Genomic DNA, 18,219 nt, shown 5'->3' on the forward strand with positions numbered 1-18,219 from the left:
AACAATAAATCAATTCAAGAGGGCATATTCTCCCGCCAAAGGCGTTCACATTGACCAATCACACGTGGAACCCAAAGAACTATCCACGTCATCAAAAACCATACTAAACCACTTGAGGTTTCTGATAAAAGGCCAAAAGAACCGGATAAGGAACCGCAAATCCGTGACGTCCTCAGATATTCTTTCCTTATTTTTCTCCAAATTGCAAAATGCAGTATTTGTTTTTGTCTTCCTACCATATAAAACACATACAAAATATAGTTTTGACAATATCATCCATCCTGGGTTCAGCTTTATCTTAATTTGTCTTGGGAATTTAAATTCGGATGACATTTTGTAATTTTATCGTATAGTTGAAGGTACAGTACGTGTTATACCACAGCCATTATAAAGTTTAAAAAATCTAGATGTAAATTGGACATAAACGAATTAGACTTCATATAAATGAATAATTTTCTGAAGCAACCAAAAAAAACTATGCCAGAATTCATCATCGATTCATAACGTAGAATAGCTTAAATTGTAAGATAAGTTATATTCTGTTTTGATGGAGTTGACTTTATTATTATTCCACGTTAGGAAAAGAATATCACGTTAAACTTGAAAACGTGATAATCAAAATTGTATTCATTTGTAGCAAAATCAAATATTGTACCCCATATTTTCCCATTATATTGATTAATATGAGCTAGCTACACATTAGTCCATTACTGAATAACAATTGACTCGATCATTTTATTGTAGCTGAAATATTCGTACAAAAAAGAAGAATATATCCTTCCAAAAATGATAATTAGTAGAAAATCAATTTATATCTATGAATCTCGTGAGGTTCCTGAACTTATCGCCACTATAAATAATAATTTTTTGTAGTATTTGATTTCTTTCAAATATTTTATCTGAAAATAAAGAGAAAACGATAACCTTTAAAATTCCCCCGCAAAAAAAAAAAAAAAAAAAAATTTTCTAAAAAAAAAAAAAAAACGATACCCTTTAAAATTCCCCCCCAAAAAAAAAAAAAAAAAAAAAATAGAAAAGAGAGAAAAAGGCTTTAAAGCGCAAAGGCACACGCCATTTATAAATAGGGGAAGCAAATATTATAATTATCAGTTTATCACCATCATCACCATCTCCTTGTCCTAAATCTCTCTCTCTCTCAACGAATATGGATCCTTACAAGGTAACAACTCTCTCCAGTCTCCCTTTTCTCTGTCACTAGCTTGTTCGTCTTATGTGTTCGCCGTCGTTCAAAATGTTGTTTTAGCTTTGGTATTGGCACCCGTGCGTCAGTTTCAGTTTCGTATTCTTAGTCTCTAGAACTGTTCGATTGGTGTCGATGAGGATCTATGACTCTCTTCTAGTCGAACCTGTGAATCAAATACGATTAGTGCAAATGATTTTGTCTCTTCCATTTCCCTATCTTGATTTCTTGAAGTTTTATGGAGATTCATTTATGTCATCACGGTTTGACTTGCGATTTTTTTTTTGAATTATTATTTCGAATCATTGGTTGATTTTGATGATGATGATTTATTATTGCAGTACCGGCCGGCGAGTTCTTACAACTCTCCATTCTTCACTACCAACTCTGGTGCTCCTGTATGGAACAACAACTCTTCCATGACCGTTGGACCTAGAGGTATATATCTTACTATGGCTGTTTCATCATATGTAATAATTAAATAAAGTTTTTTTTTTTTAAATTAATAAAGTTAATCTATAAATGTTTATGTTACACTTCTAATTGTGTTGTTGTGTCAGGTCCCATCCTTCTTGAGGATTACCATCTGGTCGAGAAGCTAGCCAACTTCGACAGGGAGCGTATACCCGAGCGTGTGGTTCACGCTAGAGGAGCCAGTGCTAAAGGTTTCTTCGAGGTCACTCATGACATCTCCAACCTCACATGTGCCGACTTCCTCAGAGCTCCAGGCGTTCAAACTCCAGTCATTGTCCGTTTCTCCACCGTTATCCACGAGCGTGGAAGCCCCGAGACCTTGAGAGACCCTCGCGGTTTCGCAGTCAAGTTATACACTGGAGAGGTACTTTATTCTTTTCAGCACAAATGATTATGACAGGCGAAGACCTAGTCTGTTCACTATGATCTAGTGTTAGTGTTTGTGTGAATATGACGCTGTCTTGCCATGATTTATATGAATGCTCTTTTATAAAAATGGTGCAAATGATTCGTTCTTTGCTTGCAGGGAAACTTTGATCTCGTCGGAAACAACTTCCCTGTCTTCTTCATCCGAGACGGGATGAAGTTCCCTGACATGGTCCACGCCCTCAAACCAAACCCCAAATCTCACATCCAAGAGAACTGGAGAGTCCTTGACTTCTTCTCACACCACCCTGAGAGCCTCAACATGTTCACTTTCCTCTTCGACGACATCGGCATCCCACAGGACTACAGACACATGGAAGGCTCAGGCGTCAACACATACATGCTCATCAACAAATCCGGCAAAGCTCACTACGTCAAGTTCCACTGGAAACCAACTTGCTGAGTCAAGTCTCTATTAGAAGAAGATGCAGTCCGTGTAGGAGGAACCAACCACAGCCACGCCACTCAGGACCTTTACGACTCCATTGCTGCTGGGAACTACCCTGAGTGGAAGCTCTTTATCCAGATCATTGACCCTGCTGATGAAGATAAGTTCGACTTTGATCCTCTCGATGTGACCAAGACCTGGCCTGAGGATCTTCTGCCTCTTCAGCCCGTTGGGCGTATGGTGTTGAACAAGAACATTGATAACTTCTTTGCGGAGAATGAGCAGCTTGCCTTTTGTCCTGCGATCATTGTTCCGGGGATACACTACTCTGATGATAAGCTGCTTCAGACGCGTGTCTTCTCTTATGCCGATACTCAAAGACACCGTCTTGGACCTAACTACCTTCAGCTGCCGGTTAATGCTCCTAAATGTGGTCATCATAATAATCATCATGAAGGGTTCATGAACTTCATGCACAGGGACGAGGAGGTATGTGATATGATAGTATCATTATCTTTATATTGAATATTATCTTACAATATTGTTGGTACAGGTTAACTACTTCCCATCAAGGTATAATCCGGTTCGTCATGCTGAGAAGTATCCAACTCCACCTGCTGTCTGCGCTGGAAAACGTGAGAGGGTCAGTAATCAACTCAAGCCTATGAAGACTTGTTCACCCAAAAGAACATATGATCTGAAAGTTCAGTGTCTTTTTTGCAGTGTGTTATTGAGAAGGAGAACAACTTTAAGGAGCCTGGAGAGAGATACCGTTACTTCCCACCTGAGAGGTAGCCATTGTTTGTTTTTTTTTTCTGATATACAATGCATAATACATGTTCTTAATGTTTTTTATGGTTTGATTTGGACTACAGGCAAGAACGATTCATCCGTAGATGGATTGAAGCTCTATCAGACCCTCGCATCACACATGAAATCCGCAGCATCTGGATCTCTTACTGGTCTCAGGTATATATAATCTGTAGATCTATCTTAGAATCACTGATCCTCTAAAGCCACAACAGTTAAAAGTTGTGAAAGCTTGTAACATTTTGAAAATGGTTAAACTATTTGTGAAAACAGGCTGACAAGTCGCTGGGGCAGAAGCTGGCGAGCCATCTGAACGTGAGACCAAACATCTAAGATGAGTGAAAAGGATTCTTGATTGGTCCTTGGTTCTAATAGGCAGAGAAGATAATATCCAAAGAAGAGGGAAAAATAGCAGATATGCCATAATATAATCTTCACCATGTGGATCTTATGTGCTATGTTGTAATAGTAAACCTTCTGTGTTGTCTTTTGTGACTTTAGACTGGTCTCATATTTATCAGAATAATACATCAAAGATCTATAATTAATAATCGGTGTTATTTGACAAGAGCTTGACAAACGTCTAGAATTTAGATTCATAACATACTCAAGTTTATTACGCTAAAACGTAAAAAAAACCACATGGTCAAAGAACTGCCAACAATAGTCCTATTAACCCATGTTCATGGAGAAAAGGGTAGAGAAAGTATGAAACGATAAAGACAACAAAGTCCATAGAATCTTTACGTCATTTGTGTGGGTACAGAGACTTTAGAGTTGTTGTCAATATGTGCTGTTGAATTGGCCTCATGTAAGAAACGTTGTATCAAAGTCAAGAGTTGTTAACTGTAACACATGATAAGAGAAAAGAATTCATTTGATGATTAAGAAAAAAAAAAGGTTACACTTAAATCCACTTGTTTGATAATTCAAACCAAAAAAACCAAACTTGTCTTAAAAGAAAAGAAAAATAATCACGAAATAGTCTTCTCCGAAGAGAGTTCAAAACCAAAGATTATGAGATTGTGTTCATACAAGCAACTACTAAAATGAATAAACCAAAAAAAAACTTTCTCAGTAGAGGCTAAAACCAAAGAAAGGGCTGATGACAATCCCCAATCCAAGACCAATAGCAACCAGAGACGAAACCCAAGTCAGCTTCTCCGTGATCCTCGGCACCTTCTCTTTCAACGCCTCACTACAAGACCCTATAAACGCCGTGTAGCTCCCCATCGCCACAACCGTCCCGACCAGAAACATTATCAGAAACGCAGACCCTGCTATCCGAGACGGCAGAGCCAACGCAGGCAACACAATCATCAACGCATCAGGCTGCAGCCCGTGAACCACTCCAGTCGCAAACGTAGCAAACCCTATCTTCTTCTTTTTAGGCAGCGGCGGGGATAAAGCTTCTTTCTCCGTCGGCACAATCCCGCTCATGTCGGTTTCCAACGCCACGCAAGGCTCTGGAGCCTCCGAAGCTTCTTTGATCCCCATGGCGCCGATGATGACGAGCGTCAGCCCCACGATTCTTGTACCCCAAGTCTGCAGCACCTCGATGTGGAGGCGGTCTTTAAGCAGGAGAAAGAGTAGGCCGAAGATGACTTGGCCAGCGTCGTGCCCGCATCCCCAGAGAGCTCCAACTGCAGCGCTCTCCATTTTCGTGCGTCCGATCGAAAGCGGAGCTAGAGCAGCGAGGTGATCTGGTCCTGAGAGAGTATGCAAACAACCGGCGAGGAAGCCAGTCCAGGCGCTTGCTAGCCATCCGGTTTTAGCTGCTGTTTGGAAGCTGGCGAAAGCAGGTGGTGCAAGAAGAGGGTTTAGCAGAAGCGCAGCTACTGCAGAGATTAGTATCACCGTTCCAGTAGATAATGTCTGCAAAGAAACACCCATGAAGAATGTAACACACACACATACACAGATCATACAAAGATCTTACAAGTTCAGAGAGGCGTTAACAACACTCTGCCCTTATCAACTAGTTACAAAGTCTCAACCTTTGAACCTATTGAAATGAAATGAATTACAAAGTCTCGTCCTTTGAACCTATTTGAAACGAAACGAATTACAAAGTCTCAACCTTTGGACCTATTTGAAATGAAATGAGTTACAAAGTCTCAACCTTTAAGGTTGAAGAATCCTAAAAACTAAAGAGAACCTGATTCCAAACATATAACCCAACAAAATTGGAGCTTTTTTTCAAATATTCTTGGAATCTTCTAACTATATACCCAATTTCAATTCCCATCCTTTATCTCACAACGAATCAGATCAAAACCCTAAACCCCCAAAGAAAGTCATTACCTTTCGTTTCTCAGAAACTGCCCCCACGATCCGCTGGAGAGATCCAGGATTAGGTTTCGATTCCCGAGAAGAAGGAGGCCCATTCAAGGAATTGATAGCTAGATTACATCTCTTAGGCGTACAAGCCGATTGGTTCCAGAAGCTGCTGCAGGAAACTGAGCTGACTCGGCGCGAGGAGAGGAAGCCGAGGGTCGACGAGCGGAGACGAGGGAGGAAAGGAGAAGCCCTCGATGGGAATTTGGGAGACGAAATCGTGGAGGAAGACGGTGGTTGCAGAAGCCTTTCCATGGCGTCTTCTCCTTCCACAAAGCTCCGAGTCTCAAAAATTGAGGGAGTACGTGCGCTTCTGTTAAATGGATATACGATTTTTTTTCAAAAAAAGTAATTATTTCTTTATTTCATTACAAAAAAAAAATAAGAAATAAAATTTTGGGGGAAATAAATCACGGAATCGCATAAGCTTTGTATATAAGGGACATATTTAATTTCGAATATTCGATAGTTTAGGAAGTAAATCTAGTCGACAATTCTTATGTAAAAAGCTGACTTACCTAACATATATGCTTACATTTTTATTTTTTTAACATACCAAAGTTAGATCTAACTTAACTATTTAAAAACTGAGCATTTTGATATAACAACATACCCTTTTTTTTTGGGGCAACTTAAGGGATTTCATTGAAAAATAAGATGTTTAAGAGTTCCAAACCCATGGTCTAGCCCATTCGATCGTAGGTTATACAAATATGTAATTTACTTTCAGGCCAATGCACGATAATGCAAAAAGCATACTATACATATAGTGATCTGACCTTTATTATATAAACAAGAGCACTTTGATATAGTGATCGAATGTATATCATAAAGTTCCAGAACCCATGGTCTCGCCCATTCCATCGTATGTAATTTACTTGGCGAACAATAAATGATAATGAAATTGAAATGTCAAATACTTCGCCTAACAAAGGAAAAGTAAAGCAACGAGATATGGAATCCACGTTGCAGACTTTTTCTTTTTTTTTTCTCCCTTCGCTCGTCTCGTCTCTTTAGGGCAGCATTAACGGGGACGCTTAGACAACTGCTAAGGGGTGGGTTCCATGGTAAAAGAGGAAGTAGCGACGCCAAAGACGCTAGATCAAGCGCCGTGTTTTTTCAGTGTTTGCACTGTTCCACGGGTTCCACTGACACGTGACGGTCCGCGATTAGTTCGTTTTTTTTTAAAATCAAACAAAAAACTAAAAAAAAAAAATTTAAGCACCCCAAGCATTAATGGTGCTCTTATATGATTTTACCTACCTACATATCCCCTAACAACCGAAGTAAAATTTTCAATATCTTATTCGTTTCTTATATTATATCCTCCAAATTATTATATCGAGTTTGGTATATATATGTACGTGCGTTGCGTATAAATATAGTGGTGCAGTCGTAACTCGTAAGTCAATAATCAAAATGTTTTATGAGCTTACAAAGGCTTCTACGTGGCCAAATATGAAATACGTGAGCATAATAACTATCTATAACATTAACGTTTTGGATAATTGCAAATAAATACCTCAACTATTTGTATTTTCCAATACTTTTTTATTTGCAACTATACGAGTGTGGTCGCACATCGGCCGCACATGTCATAGGTTTTAAGAATTATATTTCTACGACGATAACAAACAACACGTATGTTACAATTACGAAGAGTTCAGCAGCTAGAATACATCTATTTTATAGAAGAAAAAAAAAACAAAAGTAGGCTGGACAAAGGCAACACGCACATTAAAATAGCTTAGTTAATTTGAAACGATCTAAAAATTAGATCTTGAATCTTATAGGTTTAATAGAGTAGTGGAGGGATGTAATTTGACTGTGTGCGCGGATACGAGTACTTGAATCAAGCTAGTTAAATAAATGTAATTCTCATGGTTAGTTTATAACTATTGTGGAAAGACTTAATTAGTTGTTCTTTGTAATTTACTATTTCCAATTGTCTACTGCCAAGAGAAATATGAAAATGTTGTGCTCCCATGTTGTCAAGAAGACGTCGTAGCAGAAAGAACATTATGGAAACATCAACGAGTGCATGAGTGGGGTTGAGCTCGTCCAACAACAATTATGGAAACCAATGGGCCGGGCCATGGTCAATTTGTAATCACACACTCTTGTCTCTGTGAGATTTGAGGAAGGTAAAACTGGAACAAAAACTAGAAGAATAGGGATTATAAATCTTGATTAGGTTTATAGCTTTTCGGCTTTCAACAAATAGTCGAAAGGTAGGCGGCTAGTTTGGGCCTTAGACATAGATGAGTCAATACTATCTTTTATAATATTAAAACAGAAGTCAAAACATTGATTCATGTGATTTTTAAAAAAAATTAAATCTAATGGACATATTTTTAGAAAATCATGTTATATTTAATCTTTAATCTTATCATTTAAATTTTAGGCTTACCAGAAATTTTGATTGGACTATCAATAATTAGATTTAAACAATAGATGATACATTGGATTTATAGATAATATAAATTAAATAGATATAATTTAATGTTGTAATATTATACCTCTATATGATAAATATTAAAATATTTGTCGATGTTAATTTTAAAATTATAAAGATTTTTTTTTAAATAACAAAAATCATATTATCTAACAATGATAATTTTTACTACCTTAAACCAATTAAAACAAATTTTAAACTTATTTTAAAAATTAAACATAAAACTAAATTTTTAATTATTTACTCAATAATATAAATCTATGAAGCGAAAAGTTTAATTTTTAAAAAAAATCTAAATTTGTGAAATGTTACAATATCTTTGAATTTGACAATAAAACAATATTTTACTAATCTTTATGTATATAGTTACGATTTTAATAATGAAATAATAATCTGAAAATATATATATAGAAGAATCTCTTATCGCTTTGAACATTCTCCTGAGTTCCTAGCCCAAAGAAAAAGACAAGGATGAGTTGCCCGATACAAATACATGTGAAAGTTTGAAATAATCTATTTAATAAAAAAAATATACAGTAAACTTATTATGTTTTAAAAATTGATAGACACATATATATTATAATATATATCAATTTAGAATTAAAAACAAAATATTTATATAAAAATAAATAAAAACAAAAATCCGGACGGTTACGCGAATCGAAATCTAGTTATATTTTATTAGCAAAGCTAATGGCACGAAACACATTACAAACTACAAGGCTACAAAAGTATATGTTGCTGCAACCCTAGATCAAGGCCGCTGAGCTCTATAGTTTAGTTGTTTTATGTTAAATTCTATATAGTTTTCCAACAAAAAATTGATAGGCTAGAAATATATACACGACTCTGTACACACAAACTGAAGAATCTTTTTAATGCAAAAATCTCTCGAATTAGCATTTGAAACACTCAGTAACAAAAATCCATGGGTAATAGTGTCGAACACATGAACACAAATCTATCACGTCTATGAATTTTTTTACCACAGTTGATATTCATAAATATATATCACAGAGGTTACAAGTTATTCCATTATAAGTTAATCAAGTAGTGATGCACAAGATCTCCAACTTTGATAATAATCTTATTGCGTTATTTATTGACAGATTGTGAATGGTAAGTATAATAGTACAACCTATACAATAAACTAGATTACGTTATCTAGAAAACATAGGTAGCACAGATCTGTCCAAACAAAGATCTAGATACCATGATGGAAGAGGGCTCAAGCGTTTCTGTTTAGGAAAGCGCGAGACTCAGTCCTATGGCAGGCCAAATTGTGATTCTCCCCTACTTTCAACTTTGTGCTCTCTTGTCACCGTACTATAGTGTATTGATTATTGAGCACCCCAATAATACCTCCAGCTTCTTCCAATACGCGTGTCTACGGACTCTACTCCCACCTCTTTTCTCTATTTTACTCAAATTCATTTGTTTTAGTTATTTTGTTGGTTTCACAAAGCGTGTCTACGGACTCTACTCCCACCTCTTTTCTCTATTTTACTCAAATTCATTTGTTTTAGTTATTTTGTTGGTTTCACAAAACAGAAAATATATTTATAAACATTGATACGAAATATTTTTTTTTTTTGTCAACTGATACGAAATATTTTAATAGATTGAATATGTGTGTCAGTTGATAACTATGCGGAAGCATTTTATCCGAGTTTAAGAAAAAATAGATAAATAAAACACTGAAATATGTAAATACTAATATATGTGAAAATTTCTTTAAAAACAAGATTTGATCAAACAAAATAAATCAAATAAGAAATGAATTCAAAAATTCATCATATAGAAGGAAAATATATGGATTATGTTCCATCAAAATCCAGAAAAAATCTTTTTAAAAGATTTGATGAGACAAAATGAACCACATAAGAGTTGAATTAAAAAATTCATCATATAGAAAGAAAATATATGGGTTATGTTCATAAAAATCCAGCAGGATTTCATATTTCCATTGGATGCAAAAGAAACAAACAAACAAACAAAAGATTTTTTTATTTTTTTTTAATAATCCTAATCAGAATTTACTTCTTGACAACCTTTTCCTCCTAGTCTAACTTTCCCTTTTTACCCCTAAACTTCTCGAAGACCACCATTACTTCCCTGCCACGTCAGCTCCCCGGTGTAAAAACCTCTCCGTTCACCGGGAAACAGTTCTCCCCTAGAAAGTAATAATGGCCTCGATTCTATTCTTCTTGGGAGTGCTACAGATCGGACAAAGAACAAGCCCAGCCTCGCATTCCGTGCAGCAACAGAGATGCCTACACGGCAGAAACAGCACTCTCGTCTCTCCGTTAGACCCACAATTCAAACAAGAACCACTCATCATCCTCTTCCCCGGAACACTATCATCTCCTCCGCAGCACGACCCTTCGTCGTCGTGACACGTCACAGCTCTCTCTTTCACCTGTTCCAGCGTCGAGCTAAGCGTCGCGACCGTTGCTTCGTTCTCGCGAGCCATCCTCTGCCACGTTTGATTCTCAGCTTCCATTCTCCTCAGCAGATCCTCGAGCTCCACGTTCTTGCTCAGCGCTCTCGACATCTCTTCTTCCTTCCGCGTCATCAAAACCAAAGCTTTCGCCTCCATTTGCCTCAGCAGCGTCTCCGTCTCTTGCCTCCTCTGTTCTCGCAACGCGTATCTCAACCTCTCGCTCTGCCAAAAGATCAAAACTTTATCAGTGCCCATGTTTTCAAAACATCAAATAATGATTTTGATATTACGAACCTGTGTTCTGATGAACTGGTCGATCTCTTGCCTCTCTTTCTCCATAAGAGCGTCTAAAAAGCTCTGTTGGTGGCTGAAGTCTTTCTGCGTCTGGAGATTGTTATTGTTCATGTACAACTCTTCCATACCGATTTGGTTGACGTTGAAAAAAACAGAGAGAGAAGTAGAAACGATCTTTCTTGATTATTAAAGACTTTCTCGGGAAGTAAACTTTGGTTTTTCGATACAATGATGCATGTAAAGGCCACCTTATAAATATGTGTTGATGAGAATCGAAGAAAAGATGAACGGAGTAAAGTAGCTGACAAACTTGAAAAGGAGAGAGAGAGAGGGAGAGACTGTTATTTTATATATATAGGTAAAGTTTATAACTTTTGGTTTATGTTTAATATTAGCGATAAAGAAACGACGTACACATGCTGATTATGTGACTGAACTAGTATCTTTTATCTTCCAAGGTCAGAAATTTTGCCAGAGCCGTTTTGTCTTTTGTTTAGTTTTTTTTTTCTTAATTGATGATTTCTTGGCTTTTTCGATTTATGTGAAAAGGATACTAGTCCAAGTGGAATTATGGCAGGGCACTGTTTTCTCTCTTTTTTAAAAAATTTAATTTTCTCTGATTTTAAATTTATTGTTTACTCTGAATTGGTCAGTTGATGTTCCTGAATAATATGATATTTTACTATTTTCTTACCACTATTTCCTGTCATTCTATTTATGAAGTAATTGTAATTTTCTTAGTCAAACGTTGGCCGATTTACCAATTATTTTGTTCTTGAATAGGTTACAACAGCCATATTCAAGAAAATCATATCCAAAACGTTTTAGTTGACCGCTGAAAATTTTCTCGTCAAATATGGATTAGCAATTTTAAAATTCAAATTGATATAATGTCGCTTTTTCTAAGAAAATTTTCTTAGTCGGAATGAAATATGCGTTGAATAAATGAACTCTTATAGAAATATATAACCAAATCTGTTGGAACGTTATCTTTGGGTGACCATGAAACTATGTACTTTGAATATTTAAATCCAACGATGGTTGGTCTGACTAAGCAACGATAGTTGAATGACTAGCTAATATTGCTATTTTCTTATAAATTCATGTTAGCAATTTGATTGTGTTTACTCTGGGATTATAGGAAATTTCAATATTATGTATTTTAGGGAAATAAAAATTAACACTCTAAAAGATATTTTACATAGTGACCAAAAAATGAAGATATTCCCTATTTTCGTATATACTTTTTAAAAATATGAGTTGTGATTTTAGTTAGTAAACTGTAAAGCATGCATATATCAACCGAGCAGTTTTGAGCATTAGTAGAAGGAAATTAGTTTAAACTTCGTGTCTCAGTTTTTTGACTTTTTCAGTGTCTGTTTATATTATTAAGCCGAGAAACTTATGTATTCAACAATTTTAATACAAATCAACATCGTATTCTAGAAAGAAGAAAAGGACAATTATAAAACATTAAAAAAGACAAAGAAACACATGAATATTGAGATGTGTATTGGTAAGTCATCGCCATGCATGTATCTGTCAAGAGCTGGAAATACACGTTTCTTGTAATTACATAATCTTTTTTTTTCTGGAAAATACGAACATGTCGCTTAACCCATATATAATATAGTATACGATAGTGCATGTAGGACGAAGATTCTTTGACGGAAACCAACAAAAGAAAAATTAGTTTTCCCACTTAGCATGCCACGTCGCGAAAGTTATAATTACTTGTAAAATTTTATATGGTTACGGTTATAGTTAGGGTCTCAGAGATCAGGGATGCCCTTAACAGTTTATATATATACGTAATACGCTGCACTTTCTAGTTGTCATTTTGGATAGGCAGATAAGGGTTAGCTATTAGAAATGTCAAAGTTTAATTTAATGTTGGCTTAGCAGTATTGCGTTGCGTGCAATCAATCCATGCAAGATCTCAACATCGAGCTATAATTTTTTTATAAAACCTTAACCGCAAGAACTTGAACTTTATTTATACAATCAAGCTTCTTGTTTACAGTTACGTTCCTATTTAAACATAGTTTTTTATTTATTAAAGTTCACGAATAACATCCATTTAGATGTTCATGCGTCAAACCGTAGGTTCTTGCCAATAGGCTATCGGCTTAAAATTACCCCGTACGTATCTAGCTCTCACGGTGCCAAGTTACCAAATATCTAATAGATCAATATATCTAGGCTCTATTACCGTTTGCTATCGCATGCTCAAAAGATAAGAAAAATCAAACAATGGCTCACAAATTCTAACAAGCAGGAAAACATAATGTAAATGCAACAAAAGCCTTTTTAACAATTATTTATAAGTTAAGTACTACTATTAATTAATTATATGATTGTATTAGAATTATTTTCTTCAGTTTCTTTCATGGAATGGCTTTTGGACGGTAAGAAAATAAAACATGGAGAGAAGGGTCCATATTTATGAATTATGACATAATACACATGCTATAGGAATGGAGCAAACCATGTGGTATATATTTTTCAACTATAAAATGTCTCTCTATCCTCTAATAATTATTTTGTATCTTATATATTAAAACAAAAGTCATGACTTTGTTCATGTGTGATTTTTTTATTTAGATCATCCTCTAGAATGTTTATAAAATTTTACATAACTTAATCACCATATCTTTTAATATCTTTATTTTTTATTTAAAATACAAATACATATTGTTTAAAAAAATTTTAAGAAAATCTTTTCAGAATCAGGATAAATTTTTTTTTCAAAAATTAATTAACTTAAATTTTAATTATCATAAAATATAATTAGAATTTCAAATTAGATTTATTTTTGATTTATGAACGAAAATTAAAATCATATAAATATTTTAATTATATTTTAATGATAATAATAATTTAAATTGATTATTTTTCAAAGATCTTTCAAAGATTTTGTTAGAAATAAATATCTTTTCTGTTTCAAATAAAATATTTACTACAAAATTAGTTTGTAAGTATGATATATTATAGTTTCTCTTTTAAAAATATTTTTGTTGTTCTTGACAATATTTCAAAATATTTTTTCTCTATTATGTAGGTCCAATTTAATTTAACTTCCATATATAAATTTCAAATTTAAAAATAAAACCAAAAATTATGTTGGTAAGTTCCATATATTCACTAAAGCTAATAATATAAAATCTTTGTAACTACTTTAATAATAATATAGTTTAATTTTAAATAGAATTATTATTATGCATTGATATATATTCAATTATCGTTTATAAAATGAAAAATAAAAATTTTATTTTATTTTTATATATTTTATAATAATAATAAATCGTGTTAAAATAAACTATTATATTGAATTAAATATGATAAATTATATTAAATTGATAAATTTATAAATTTATTTTTATAAATATAAATATTTATGTTAAAATGATGATAGAACAGCTTGATATTCCCAAACTATATAATACATGTATAAAATTAACATATCTTAAAATTTTGTATATACAATAATATATTATCTAAAATGAATAAACATAAAAAATATTGCTAACAAAAATCCAACTTTGAAGGACGGTGGATCAGAATTTAGTATAAACTAAACACAAAATAATTTTCAGATATGTTGTTTCATGCATATATTAATATTTTTTAGTAACTAAATGCAAATACTATAAGATAAATATATAATAAGAAGCGACAAATGCAGGTGACGATTTTAAACAATTGATTAATTATAACATATAAACTATGAAATTATTGTATTTGAAAAAGTTATATAAATATTTTGATATATGATTAACGTTAAAAATATGTATCATCAATGATATAAAATAAATATCTATGTATATAAATTGAAAAAATATAAGCGCGGTTGCGCGGATCAGTTATATATATTAAAAATGTTTTACATTTGTTGGCTACTGTTGTTATCATCCGAGTGTGTGTCGCCTGTTTCTTGGGAGGTGGATTGGTTGTTTAGTTTCCCCCTCAGAAAAAGAAAAGAAACCGCATAATATAAATAAAAATATTGAAGGACAAAATCCCCACCTCTTGTATCTGCCGACACGTTTACGATGCATTGCATCTTCCACAGATCCATCATCCATACCCAATACTTCGCTAGCATTAGTCGCCAATTATCACTTCTAACTTGCTCATAAGTGATTAAGTACGCGTGATGCAAGTCTCTGATCTGATCAAAAGCACTGATAGGCCAAAGGGTTTTTACCAAACGTTCAGGGACGGAGAGATGTACGAAATCTAAAGGGTACCTCTCAGGTCAACTCATAACCAAAACTGGCTCAGTTCTTTTTCTATAATTCTCAAAAATAGTTAACTGATAACCAAAAAAATTGGCTTGGTTTAATTAACTGAAGCCGCATGTTTAGTGAAAACACATCATACTAATATATATATTTCTGCATTGCATGTAACTTGTTCAGGAATATTAATGATAAATTACAATATTGATAAGATATTTTCAGTCAACTATATTCTGTTAACTTGCGTCTAATTTAAAGAAAATCTTTTGTTACAAAATTATTATAATTATGTGGTATAAATTGTATATTTATATAACAAATTTGCTGGTAATATTTTTGATGTATAAATTGAATTATGTATTATGTAAAATATATTATAAATATAATAGTAATAACAATTATCATAAATTTAATAAAATATATTAGGATATATGAAAAAAATATGTATATAACTTTTTGAAGCACCAAACATAATTAATAATTGAATAATAAAAAAATTGTCTGTTTAAATAATTTGAAGAAACTAAGAAATTTTGTAAAAAGGGATATATAACTTAAAATTATAACTCAAGTATAATGCATTTCAACTCAAACATTAACTTAAAAATAAATAAAAAAACATTCATGATTGGTAACATTTTTGAGTTATGCTCCTAACACAACTTTAATCAAATATAACACATGCACTAGTCAAAGCCTTAATTCCACTCCCAACTTATTTGCATAGTTATTGCATTGTCTCATTTCATGATTGAGACATCTATAATAACTGGTGCAATTTTCTTCGTTTCACATTTTCAAAGACATAATTTTCAAATATTCTTTTGTTACTTCTAATTTTTATAAATCCAAGAACAATATTGAACAATAGTATCAATTAGTTTTCAATTTGATATTGTAAAGAAAAATATGATAAAATGTAAAACCATATTAATATCTTTAGAGAAGGTTTTATAGGTTATAACTAGATGCTATAGGTTTTGTGTGAGAGGTTGTTTCTCAGCAATTTAAAAATTGAGAGTTTGTATACTAGAATGGTAATTATTAATTTGGAGTGTTTTGTGTGTATTCTAATTTTGTTTGAAGACCTACCTGAAGCTCTATTTACGTTGATACAAAAATGTAATTGAGATATTTGAGGAATAATTTTCTTGTGTACATATTTGTTTTTGAACCATTGTGTTATGTGTAGTTGATATATTGATACATTTGATTAAATGAAACACGATGTTGACTTTCGTTGTTAGCTACTAATAAAAGAACACGATTTATCTAACATCATCGCATGGCATGTAACATCATCGTACACGATTTTTTTTTTTGTAGCTTGATCAGTTTAATCAGGTGAACGTTGAAAATTAATAGACGTTAGTAAAATGAAAAGATGACAACAAAATGGTCATAAATCACTGTAATTAGGGGATCTCGACCTTTTTTGTTTCCCTATCAAAGGAGATCATCTCGAAAATTTCGTGGTTTACGGTGAAAGCAGACATTAACCTAATATACTTTTGAAAATCTTGCACAAAACGACACCGACCCGTCAATTTTTAATTCGTATCGTCCTAAAAGATAATTAAATATCTAAATAAGGCTCCTAGTTCTTACACAACCCGTGTTTATATCTACGAAGTTTCCCTTTAAACTTCCCTTTAAAGTACGTGTTTGCATAATGTGAATGGGCGAATTGATAATTTGATAGGACAATACTATACAGTCGGCTGCACATAAAAGCCTTGCGTCGCGTTCGACCAAAATTTTTTCCACATACGCATCGTGACACCACCACTCTCATTTACAGCCAATTCTCGTGCTTGCCGAGTGGTTCAATTTCACACCATTTAATGATTTAAATCTCGAAAATTAAACCACAATTCACCTAAAACATGTTACATATTTTAAACGTAGAACCGAGTGAAATAATTACATAACTAAACGCAAACTTGGGGTTTCACTCTAATTTATTAACGCATGTATTAAAGGACCCTTTCTTTACAATAAACTATTTATAAACAAAAAAATAATACTAAAGAACATTTTAAATTAGCCATATATTACGTAGAAGTTATGCAATCGATAAACCAATTAATAATTGAAGAACCTGTAACTACTACGGGATTATTGGTATTGTACGTTTCTAAACACAGGAGCAAAAAAATCTTGCTTAGCTAGTCTTACCCCGTACAACTGCTACATCACTCTCCTCCATTGCTCTATCACTACAAGAAAACAGCGGCATACTGAGAGAAAAAATTGTCGGTATGTCGTCGGAATAACGCTATTCCGACGACATACCGACGAAAAAAGTCCTCGGAAATAACTCCTCGGAAATTCATATTTCCTCGGAAATCCCTCGGAAATTTCCGACGGAATTCCGAGAAAATCCTATTTCCTTGGAATTTCCGAGGACCACAAGTTCGCCGGAAATTCCTCGGAATATTCGGAGGAAGATGTCGTCGGAATTTTCCGAGGGATAAACTTCCTCGGAATATTTCCAAAATTAAAAAAAAAAATTATAAATTTATTTTTTTAAATTGAAATTCGAAAATATAAAATTAAAATTGAAATAGAAAACATATTTAAAATACAAAAAATAATAAAATAGTTTTTATAAATAAAAAAAATGTTTTATAAATACAAAATTAATTTTAAAATATGAAATCATCTTTTATAAATCCAAAAAACGAATTTATATACAAAGAACGTTTTGTATATTTAAAAATAGTTTTTATAAATACAAAAAATAATAAAATAGTGTTTATAAATAAAAAAAATATTTTATAAATACAAAATTAATTTTAAAATATGAAATCATCTTTTATAAATCCAAAAAACGAATTTATATACAAAGAACGTTTTGTATATTTAAAAATAGTTTTTATAAATACAAAAAATAATAAAATAGTGTTTATAAATAAAAAAAATATTTTATAAATACAAAATTAATTTTAAAATATGAAATCATCTTTTATAAATCCAAAAAACGAATTTATATACAAAGAACGTTTTGTATATTTAAAAATAGTTTTTATAAATACAAAAAATAATAAAATAGTGTTTATAAATAAAAAAAATATTTTATAAATACAAAATTAATTTTAAAATATGAAATCATCTTTTATAAATCCAAAAATCGAATTTATATACAAA

The 18,219-nt window shown here is 32.9% G+C and overlaps 2 protein-coding genes and 1 pseudogene across 2 annotated transcripts; 1 reads left to right on the top strand and 2 right to left on the bottom strand.

Moving 5' to 3' along the window:
- Positions 1–1,071: 1,071 nt before the first annotated feature.
- On the top strand, positions 1,072–3,847 carry LOC106323017 (annotated as a pseudogene).
- Positions 3,848–4,188: 341 nt separating this feature from the next.
- On the bottom strand, positions 4,189–5,961 carry LOC106327174. The gene is made up of 2 exons (XM_013765284.1): positions 5,604–5,961; positions 4,189–5,174 (listed from the first exon to the last, which is right to left on the bottom strand). The coding sequence occupies exons 1-2, from the start codon at positions 5,889–5,891 to the stop codon at positions 4,374–4,376; spliced, it is 1,089 nt and encodes a 362-aa protein (XP_013620738.1). The 5' UTR covers positions 5,892–5,961; the 3' UTR covers positions 4,189–4,373.
- Positions 5,962–9,998: 4,037 nt separating this feature from the next.
- On the bottom strand, positions 9,999–11,167 carry LOC106292738 (probable BOI-related E3 ubiquitin-protein ligase 2). Its single transcript, XM_013728388.1, has 2 exons — positions 10,829–11,167; positions 9,999–10,756 (listed from the first exon to the last, which is right to left on the bottom strand). Exons 1-2 carry the CDS (start codon positions 10,952–10,954, stop codon positions 10,265–10,267), a joined length of 618 nt encoding a protein of 205 aa, XP_013583842.1. The 5' UTR covers positions 10,955–11,167; the 3' UTR covers positions 9,999–10,264.
- Between the last annotated feature and the right edge of the window lie 7,052 nt (positions 11,168–18,219).

The sequence above is a fragment of the Brassica oleracea genome, chromosome C1, assembly GCF_000695525.1.
Source record: "Brassica oleracea var. oleracea cultivar TO1000 chromosome C1, BOL, whole genome shotgun sequence".
Classification (NCBI taxonomy): Eukaryota; Viridiplantae; Streptophyta; class Magnoliopsida; order Brassicales; family Brassicaceae; genus Brassica; species Brassica oleracea.